This window comes from Labrus bergylta, chromosome 10, assembly GCF_963930695.1.
Source record: "Labrus bergylta chromosome 10, fLabBer1.1, whole genome shotgun sequence".
NCBI lineage: Eukaryota > Metazoa > Chordata > Actinopteri > Labriformes > Labridae > Labrus > Labrus bergylta.
This window is the reverse complement of record NC_089204.1, coordinates 25,573,308-25,583,828: the sequence shown is the minus strand read 5'-3', so window position 1 is coordinate 25,583,828 and position 10,521 is coordinate 25,573,308. Positions and strand designations below refer to the sequence as shown.

General features: G+C 41.5%; 3 protein-coding genes across 5 annotated transcripts; all 3 read left to right on the top strand.

The window, feature by feature from the left end:
- The first annotated feature begins 1,129 nt into the window (after positions 1 to 1,129).
- si:ch211-223p8.8 (dual specificity protein phosphatase 13A family protein) lies at positions 1,130 to 3,123 on the top strand. Its single transcript, XM_020658163.2, has 4 exons — positions 1,130 to 1,555; positions 1,625 to 1,839; positions 2,148 to 2,352; positions 2,680 to 3,123. Exons 1-4 carry the CDS (start codon positions 1,317 to 1,319, stop codon positions 2,720 to 2,722), a joined length of 702 nt encoding a protein of 233 aa, XP_020513819.2. The 5' UTR covers positions 1,130 to 1,316; the 3' UTR covers positions 2,723 to 3,123.
- A 615-nt stretch (positions 3,124 to 3,738) lies between these two features.
- Positions 3,739 to 5,643, top strand: zgc:153981 (dual specificity protein phosphatase family protein). The gene is made up of 3 exons (XM_020658171.3): positions 3,739 to 4,005; positions 4,163 to 4,380; positions 4,867 to 5,643. Exons 1-3 carry the CDS (start codon positions 3,881 to 3,883, stop codon positions 5,076 to 5,078), a joined length of 555 nt encoding a protein of 184 aa, XP_020513827.1. The 5' UTR covers positions 3,739 to 3,880; the 3' UTR covers positions 5,079 to 5,643.
- Positions 5,644 to 5,790: 147 nt separating this feature from the next.
- dusp13a (dual specificity phosphatase 13a) lies at positions 5,791 to 9,714 on the top strand. 3 transcript variants are annotated; one of them, XM_020658170.3, is made up of 5 exons: positions 5,791 to 7,787; positions 8,013 to 8,138; positions 8,513 to 8,754; positions 8,881 to 9,288; positions 9,375 to 9,714. In XM_020658170.3, exons 2-4 carry the CDS (start codon positions 8,014 to 8,016, stop codon positions 9,093 to 9,095), a joined length of 582 nt encoding a protein of 193 aa, XP_020513826.1. In that variant the 5' UTR covers positions 5,791 to 7,787; position 8,013; the 3' UTR covers positions 9,096 to 9,288; positions 9,375 to 9,714. The 3 variants fall into 3 exon arrangements, with proteins under 3 accessions (XP_020513826.1, XP_065815506.1, XP_065815507.1); XM_065959434.1 differs by lacking the exon at positions 5,791 to 7,787 and having other exon boundaries at positions 7,815 to 8,138; XM_065959435.1 differs by lacking the exon at positions 5,791 to 7,787 and having other exon boundaries at positions 7,815 to 8,138; positions 9,344 to 9,714.
- Positions 9,715 to 10,521: the final 807 nt, after the last annotated feature.

Below are 10,521 nucleotides of genomic sequence, written 5' to 3'. Positions count from 1 at the left end.
TCAGGAACTGTGGGACTTTAAGAGGATCTCAGTGCATGTTCCACTACAGGGAAATGGAGTTAATTCCTCCAAAAGGGTCCCTAATTTTGGAGTTTAAAAGGTATAGGGAGTTTGGGCCCTTCCAGCAGTGAACATTTGCACTCACTTGACTCTAGCTGCCACAGTTGCAATCATTGGTATTATCTATATTATCATTTTGCCATTATTAGAAACATAACCAGTGGCGTCTGGTGCATTTTCTTCCAGGGGTGGACGCGATTGCTCATGTATGGACTGGGAGGGACTGTGGCGACACTGCACACCCTTATATTTATGACTATATGTTCACACTGTACTGTATGTTTGGATTTATTTCTCAGATCAAATTTTTTTTGTCTGTTTTTAAATATTTATTTTGGGGCTTTTTGTGAGTTTAATGTAGAGATAGGACAGTGAATAAAGCTGGAAATCAGGGAGAGAGAGAGAGAGAGAGAGTGGGGAATGACATGCGGGAAAGGAGCCACAGGTGGGATTCGAACATGGGCCGCCCGCCTGGAGGACCACAGCCTCCATACATGGGGCGCGCGCACCAACCACTGCGCCACCAGTGCCCCTTTTTTGTCTGTTTTGTCCGTTCACATTTTTACACTCTCCCGAGCTGACCCACATTCGTAAAAGAACAACAACAAAGATGTCACACGCAGCAGAGCGTCTCTCCTCTATCCCTCTTTGATGGTTCAGAAACTCACTACAGATGGCTGTCAACCTGTGAGTCAGGTCCCGCTCGAGGTTTCTGCCTGTTAAGAGGAAGTTTTTCTGTCCCGCTGTTGCCAAGTACTTCCTTACTGATTGTTTATTTCTGGGCAGCTCCAAATCATAAAACAAAGAGTACGGTCAAGATCTGCTCTTTCTTGAATGTGTCATGAGATAGTTTGGTTATGATCTGGTGATATACAAATAGACGCTTATTGATCCAATGATTGTTTGGTAGAAAACAGGTGTAGCTTTTTCTTACCTCATCTGAACGGGCCCTCGATGGAAACGTAGACAACAAGGAAGAACCTTCCAGAGGAACCTTTTAATCCCATGAAAAGAAGCTGCTTGGTTTTGGTGAAAACACTGGAAATTTGCTGATCAAACCTTTGTATTTAGTAGCCTGTTATGTTGTTGTTAAGAAAGATGAGTCAGAAAAAGTTAGGCTGTGAGTCTGAGCCAAGATTCACCACCTGTTCATGACATTCAGAGACAGCTTGCAGCCAAAGCGAAGGCAACACACAGCAGCGTGATTCATTTTTAAGGGAATAAATGTCGTCGTTTTTCTGCCTGGCAACTTTCAAATGACTGACAGAAAACCGATCCAACGGGCCGGCTGTGAAGTAAGCTGTGATAAGGAAGACACTGAGCAGAGAAATGTCGGTGACACAGATCCAGGAGAGGAGGAGAAGTCCATGTGTGCGACAGACAATTCAAAAGTGAAGATCCCGTCTCTGCAGGAGCTAGAGGAGGTTTTACATTCAGCTCCACGCTCCTGCAGACACGGAGATGAGGTTTGGCCAAACCTGTATCTGGGAGACATGTGAGTATCCTGTGCCTTCTTCATGTGTGTGTCTAAGACTCATGAATAATATATTGTTGTTTGTGTCAGGTTCATGTCTCACGATAAACTGGGGCTTTGGCAGCTGGGTGTCACTCATGTGCTGAATGCAGCACACGGGAAACTGTGCTGTAAAGGCAGCGACGATTTTTATGGAACCACCGTGAAATACTGCGGCGTCCCCGCCAACGACCTGCCAACATTTGATATTTCACCATTTTTCTATCCTGCTGCTGAGTTCATTCACCAGGCTTTGACGTCAGGAGGTAACGTCAGCTGCCACACAATATAAATAAACAAAAAAAAAACCACTGACTGTGTATAAAGATGAACAGCGCATCACCACCTCCTCGGTTTGCAAAAGGTGAAGTCAAAACACCCTCTGTTACTGACATATTGTCGTTATTTGGAGCCATAGTCTATTGAAAATGTGTAGATGACCTATACAGCAGCCAGTCAGTAGGGGGAGCTCTATATTATTTTGGCTTCACTGGGCTGTTATGCTGTCCATCTTTTTTATACAGTCTACCATAGATTCTCACTTTATTTTGATACTCTTTGTTGTGATTTCCAGGAAAGGTGTTTGTGCACTGTGCTGTAGGTGTGAGTCGCTCGGCTGCGTTGGTCCTTGCGTATCTGATGATTCATCACAACCTCAGTCTTCTGTCATCTGCACGCTGCGTGCTACAGAAACGCTGGATTTTCCCAAACAGAGGCTTCCTGCGACAATTGATAGCTCTGGACCGAGAACTGCAGGATGCAAGGCGGAATGAGCTGAAGTAAAACAACCTGAAGAACGAGTTTTGTTATTAACACATAGGCCATGTTTCCACCAAAAATACCAGGAACTTTTAGTTAGAGGATCTTCTTTTTAGGAACTAAAAGATTCCCTCAGCACAGAGTGTTACCACTGAAGACTAAAGACCTGTGAGGATGAGGAGAAGAGCCTGCTGATATGTGAAAGATGCACCTGTTTTATAGTGATATACACAGGCTATATCCATGCCAATTATTTGTATTATTATTTATTATGTTTTAGAATCATCGCTGCAGAACTGTATTTTTGTAATTCATTTTTTTGTAATTTCTTTTCTTTTATTAAATAGGACAGAGGAAATGTTGGGAGGAGAGAGTGTGGATGATATGTAGCAAAGGGGTGAGGTTGGGATCGAACCCACGGCTGCTGCAATGAGGACTATAGCCTCTATTCATGGGGCGCGCAACATAACTGCTCGGCTATCAGCACCAAGCTATGAAATCCCCTAAATACATCATGAAGACTTATTCTTATCTTATTCTAATGTTTCCCTTATTATACACTAAGTTTATTTACATTCTCATTTCCAATAAATGTAATATCTATTAAATAAGCGATAAGTGTCTTTGTACATCAACAGAAATATATGCTACTTAATGTTTCTGCTCTTGTTTCGGCTTATCAACTAAATTGTATACCTGATTCCGTGTATTATTTTTTAAGGTATTTTAGTGCTAGGCTTTTTGATAAACACAGGGAACTAGAATAAGTCTGACATAGTGTCCTGCATCCTGCTCAAAAATTAAACATTCATATTAACAACATAATGTGTTGCAAGAACAGCTTCTTCAAACACTTTTTGTTTGTTTTGTGCTCTTGTGCCAGATAATGATGGCCTGTGACTGTAATGCACTCAAATGAAATAAGAGTTCACTGCCCAGATGATTTTCTTAATGTTGAATGCAAGACCCAAACTCAGTGCCCCTGTTCTTTTATAAAGCACCATCCCAAAGGAACCTTTTGGGGCATGCAAAGAAGTCCTCAGTACTTAATTTAGATTTGTTCCCTGCAGTGGAACACACTGTGTACCTCCGAGGCTCCCTTGTTCCTGCTATGGAAACACATAACAGCTTTAGATTTGTTCTCCCTTGGTATGCAGAAAGTCATTATCACCATTTAACACCACGCAAGACGTTCTCTGTTTGTACCATTTGACTGTTTGTATACAGTTGAACTGTGTCCATCCCTGCCCTCCCCCTCTCCTCGCCTATTGTGACCTCATTGGGTACAGACAGAGTCCCTCTCTTTTACCCCTCAGGACCTTTGTCATCAGCCAACAGACCAATCAATGCACAGTGACATTAAATAACTCCACATGCAGTCACAGAGCACTCACTGAACACAGAGAGCTAATTTTGGAGCCGTGCAGCATTCAGACAAACCACCTGCCCCCGTCTCTCACTGCTGCAGACTGCTGGTGGTGTAGAGACGTTGGACACGGGACAGGCAGGAGCAGAGTGCTGGGGGTCTGTCGGAGGAGCACTGGGAGAATGTCAGGGAGCAAGCAGCTACTGAACCTGCCTCTCATTAAAGAACTAGAGCTCATCTTGGATTCCTGCACACTAGAGCTCACACCAGTGGATGAAGTCTGGCCCAACCTGTACATAGGAAATGTGTGAGTTTTTCATGTTTGCTGCGAGGAAAACTTTCACTTTCAACTTAACAAATTGAACACTAAGTTATTGTAAATAACTTGTGTATGTGCATCCCAATGCACATACAATCCCAATATTTATTTCATTCTTCTGACATGGTGTGTTTGTGTGTTTCAGGGCCGTTGCACAGAATAGAAAGACATTACAAAAGCTTGGCATCACTCATGTCCTGAACGCAGCACACTCCAAACAGGGCAGCATCGGCGACCAGAGTTTTTACGGGAACACCTGTATTTACCTTGGCATCCCGGCAGAGGATTCAGATCACTTTGACCTCAGTCAGTACTTCAAACTTGCAGCTGACTTTATACACAAAGCGCTGAGGAGCAAAGACGGTATAGTATTTAAATATTTAGACACCAGTATTTAAAGACACACATTCAGCATATTTACACAGCGGCCAATTTTCTATGATGTCAGACTTTGGGTGGGAAGCTCAAATAATGTTTTAGAGTTGTACTGCTGTGTTTTACGGTTGTATTGACATGGCAAATCTGACATCATAATTTACTTAGTTGTCGTTCAGGAAGCGAAAATGTATGGTTCTGGCCGATTTAACAACTTTTTGTATTTAGTATGGGCAAATATTAGAAATAAAAGGACTTAAGGACTAAAAGGACATCACGATATAACCTCACAAACCAAAAAAAATAGACGAGAATAGATTAAATATAATAGGACCCCTTTAGTAATTGTTTGATCTTTCCACACTAAGCATGATGTCAGAGGGGGAAAAAACACATGTTGTCATGTCCCATCCAATGTTGATATTTTTTTGGTTTCACATTTGCAACGCTTTCTCTCTCCATCTTGCTCTACAGGTAAAGTGCTCGTGCATTGCATCATGGGTGTGAGTCGATCAGCCACTCTGGTCCTGGTATTCTTGATGCTTCGACAGCGTCTCCCTCTAAGAGACGCTCTGAGGCAAATCGTCCAAAAACGAGCCATTTACCCAAACCGGAACTTTCTGTCTCTCCTCCTCAAGCTGGATGAACAGCTGACTCTCAAACGGAGGTTGTGTCCTCTTCTCTGACGTCTGCGTTCACCTCCTCCAAGCTCCATCGTTATTATTTTATCACCTCATGAACTCTCTTTTCGATGGATTACACTCCTCTTATATAGCGTAGACAATATCTTGAAATGTGTGAAATGTAGTTGGTTTATTTTGATGGTGTTGAAATGAACTTTAATTCCATATTTGCAATTTGAATACGGTGTACAGTGGCAATAGTTATGTCAAATATTGTAAATAGTTTAGCACTGTCTCATATTTCTTTGATGTTGTTTTTCATTTTCAATCTGTATAAAAATGCTAACTTGTTATAGTAAGCCATGTTCAAAACCTTTGCATACAAACTTGTTGTAAAAAAAGATATTGATGTTATTTCATCAAAAACCAGCAAAAAAAAATTTAACAGCTTGGTTAAAACATACTGTCATTGGTTTATACTCTCAAAACAGTTAAAGGTCACACATTATCTTTCTTTTCAACCAGTTTAAAGAAGTCTCAGAGCTCCCCAAAACATGTCTGTGAAGTTTCTTGTTCTAAATCCACTCTGATCCTATATTTGATCATGTTTATAAACCCCTCTATTTCAGCCCTGCTCAGAACAGGCTGTTTCTGTGTCTGTACCTTTAAATGTAAATGAGTTGTGTCTGACCACGCCCCCTCTCTGGAAGAGCTTGAGTGGCTTGGTATTTCTTGCACCATGTCCTATTGTTTACGGTGAGAAGGCAGACTCAGAGGGCAGAACAAACACCTAGCTGTGGGAGTGTCACCCACCTGGGGGAGGGGTTACTGCCCTTTGTGATGTCATGAAGGGAAAATGTCCAAACGGGCTGTTTGAGCATACATTTTCTGAAAAGTGGAGCAGGTAAAAATTGGATAGGATGTACTTTTTTTTTTAAATAATTGGGGGGTTTGTAGATGAACGAGGGACACATTATAGTATCTGAAAAACTTAGTAAAGCATATTTTGCAAAACATGTGACCTTTAAGCTATTTTCTATTTTTTGTAACTCTTACAAAACTCATACATTTCTAATAAAAAAGCTGGGCATTATGTCTTTACTAAACTAAACTATTACCTGACCCAGTCCAACACAAAACGAGTGACTAAGAAAACCAAAGACAAAAAGTTATTTTCAGAACATTTAACTATTATAGAGTCACAGTTTTGCTCCTCTTCCTTCACTCAGCACTTTTCCACTCACCCTGCCTCGACTCCACTCTGTCTGCCACCCATCACCACCTCATCCGCCAACTCAACTTACCTTTACACAGCTGCCTCTCAGCTGCAATCAAGTCAATTTAAAAGCCTCTCCGGTTCGCTCAGACACTGCCAAATTGTTCTTTTGCTTTCATGCTAGACTTTCTAGCATTCACTCTTGGATTGATTACCTGACACGACTCTGCCTGTCTCTGATCACTGAACCTCGTAGCTCTACTGGTAATTGCTTCAGCCTTTTATCCCTGACCTTGAGTTCTGCCTTTGTGTCCTTGGATCCTGTCTTCTCCTCGCCTTGGCTGCTTGATGGACAACACCTATCCAACAGTGTGAGTTTAATTGTGCTCCCCTGTGGATCTCTGTTGTTCAGTGTCTCCTTCTGTGGTTACATACCTGCTAGCATTTTCACCCTCTGCCTGATTCTGATCCGTCTTCAGCCTACCCCCTGTTGGATTGATTGTTATTACGGACTGCTTTTCTGCTGCTGGACCAGATCTCAGCAGCCAGCGCTCCTTGACAATTTCAAAGACTATAACGGCTTTGAGCCTTAAGACTGAACTGTGCTGATATTTACCTGTGTTACTCTGTATTAGTCAAGAACATAAGTAAAGAGCTTTACCCGCAAGTCTTGTGTTTTTGTGTGAGGAAATTTGGGTTTATTTACATTTAGACAGACCATGAAATTCTCAGTGGTGAGCTGAGTGGTTAATTGGCTCACTTCTCTTGTTGTTTACTGCTACTGTATGCCAATCAAGCTTCACCAGCAGCAGCAGAGGTGGACAAAATCAGACCTGGAGGATTCACTGACATGAAATGAGGTCTGTCACAAACACATAGAGAGTGTGTGGCTGGAACTGTAACAACTACAGAAAATAAAAATAAAGATTGAACATTCAAATCATATTTTATAACATTGCAATCTGAAATGTATTCAATGCTTTTAAATATAATTATTTTTAATTTGGCTTTAAGATCTCTCTCCACCTGTTGTCTATTGGATTATTCAGTATAAAGGGTAAAAGAGAGGACTATGTATTTGTCCTAAGATACTGTGTCTTGGACATATTTTATGTGCATTGTTTCTGGTCCCAAATGCAATGATTCATGTTTTTGAAGAAAAAAAGTCACAACACTTTCAGTTGAAGTTCAGATGTAGCTCATATTTCTTAAAGCGGCAGAGCAGCAGCAGTTGTTCTGCTCCCGTGTATCAACATAGAGGCGCATACAGTCCAGTGATATGTTTCATAACAGTCTGTGATCATGGAAACTCAGCCGGTGAGCTTATGTTAAAGTTCACAGGACGATGCTACATTAGCCTTCTATCTATCAGAATAAAACCTCATGGAAATGAAGTAATAAATGTGTTTTGAAATGTCTAGTGTGCTGATGAATCATGCAGGATGTTTTGGTGCCATGAGTGTATGATTACAGGGTTATAAAGGGAAACAGTCAGTGTTCATAGGGAAATAAGTGTGAGCATGGTAGGAGAGGAGTTTGCTGTAACTTGAAGTGAGGTAAGTTTATATTATTCAGAGTGAGAACATCTTAGTTTGGGGATATTTCAGGTTTTGAGTGCTCAGTCTGTCATGTCTTGTTCTAACACTGAAGATGATTGGATGCATGAGGTCATTTTGAGAAGTGTATATTGTAAAGAAAAGCAGCAGTCTGAAAATAATTTCACGTGCAGAATATATTTGAGTCAAAGTGAAAGTTTCCGTTGTGCTTTTTATGTGTGTCAGTATGTCTCTTCGGGATCCACCATACGAGCCTCCGTCTGTGTCAGAGCTGCTGGAGTTCTTGCTGGCAGACAGACGACCCACAGGACACGTCAATCAAGTCTGGCCGAATGTTTACATCGGCAATGAGTGGGTTCACTACGGTGGCCCACATCAAGGATTCACAAACACAATGCTGTTTCACAAAACATAAAATCATTTCGCAACACGGTTTCATGTTTTGTGAAATATCCTTTTGTGAAATGTGTTTTGTTGAATGCCATATTTTCTGCAAGGTTGTGTTTTGTCGACATGAATTTTGAATTTGTTAACTGTTTGTTTGAAAAGTCTGTTTTTTTAATTGTTTGGTTTTGATTTTGCAGCACTTTCTTCTACGAGTTGTTGTTTAGTAAATTGTGTTCTGAGTGTGTCATGCGATCTAAAATGTTGGATTTGAGAACTGTTGATGTGTTTTGTGACATTTCTTTTTTTTGTGTGTTTTCTGAGTGTGTTTTGTATTTCAGGGTGGCAGCTCGTGACAATGGCACACTCCACAGTCTGGGCGTAACTCACATCGTAAATGCTGCTCATAGACCCTCTAATCACGGCCCTGGCCCCTGTTTCTATGTCAACACTGGCCCACGTTTCTACAGAGACATGAATGTGGATTATTATGGGATCGAGGCTGATGATGCAATAGGGTTCATCCTTAGTCCTTACTTCTACTCAACAGCACGATACATCAGAGCTGCCCTGGCCATGGGAGGCAAGTTTAGTGCCATCTAAAGATATCTTAGCATGTGTGTGACTGAATTTAGGACAGATTTTGCTGCAAATATGATTGTTGAGGTAAATGACCATGTTCGCACATTTTTATGAATCTCTATTCCAGGGCGGGTGTTTGTCCACTGCCTGATGGGTGTGAGCCGCTCTGCCACGTTGGTCCTGGCCTTCCTGATGATAGCTGAGGGCCTGAGGCTGCAGGAGGCGGTGGCTGCTGTCAGACCGCACAGAGACATCTGCCCCAACCCGGGCTTTCTGCAGCAGCTCCGCAGCCTCGACATGAGCCTGGAGAGGGAGCGGAGGAGGAGACAGAAAACACTGTAAAGACACACAGACACACAAATCCATAAACATTAACTTAAAAAAACACACATAGGCACATTTATTGCAACAGAGGTCAATCAACCCAGAAAGAGGAATCACCACTTCTGACAGAGCTGAGGCAAATGCTCTGGAAAAACAGAAAGCCAGTGTTCCCTGTCGATCAAGTGAGGCCAGACCTGTACATCGGAGACGAGTGAGTAGAAAAACCTCAACGAGCAGTTTGAAACGTTTGTCATTTTAAAAACCAGTTTGTACTCTGTGTGTGTTGTGTCCCTGCAGGTCTGTGGTGAGAGATAAAGCCATTGTGTCATCTCTGGGTGTGACTCACATAATGAACGCTGCAGCAGGACGACACTCGATCAATACAGGTCTGCAGTTCTACGGTGACCTCGAAGTAGACTATACCTCGGGGTTGAAGCTGCAGATCATCCAGAGTTTGACCTCCAACCTTTGCTCAAATCAATCACACACTTCATAGGCAGGGCTCTGAAGGGTCAGTGGGCAAATATAACAGCAGACGATTCATCATGTACAACTACACAAGCACATTAAAAATATGTATTAGAGTTAAAATCAATTGCAATGTTAGAAGCAAAATAAAAAAGCTTGGTTTGGCTTCAATCAGTGTATACTTATTGAAATGTGTTTGGGGGATTATAGAGGAGCTCATTCATGGTTAATGTTGAAAAAGACTTGAAAAAGATTTTCTTTATCACTTATGTTCTCTTATGTATTTTTAATTCATCATATTTTAATGTTAGGTTTCTAAAGCTGTCAATTTTCTCGTAAACAAAATTAAGAATAAGCAGATTAATTTGATTAAATTTACATTATAACAAGGAATAAAATATAATAATAATTAGAATCTGAATAACACTAAAAATATAGCATTGTTCTAAATAATTTACAGTACATTAGCCCTCATATTACAGCACACATCAGATATCAAAAAACATACATTTAACACAACAAAGCCGTTAATTGAGATTACATGCTGACTCAATCAAGGGGTAAAACATACTAATCACTGCGATGGGTGTGAGTCGCTCTGGAGCGCTGGTTCTTGCGTATCTGATGATCTGCCACGGCCTCTCCTTAGTGGACGCCATCATCGCTGTGCGTCTGAACCGAGACATTGGACCCAACTCTGGGTTTCTGGAGCAGCTGAGGCAGCTGGAGAAGAGCCTGAACCCACAGAGGAGGAGAACAACGTCCAACCACGACGTAGTGCACACCTCCCTGTAGGTCCCCCAGCACAGGTGTTCACAGATGGTTGTTTGGGTATAAATCACATTTTCTGTAATTCAAACTCAATCTGACAAAAAGAATTTAATCTGTTAAGAGAAAGCACTAAAAGTCTTATTGATTATCTCTGCGATTTGTAAAAAGAACAACTGAATATCTCCAAGGTTTATGTCTCCAGAAA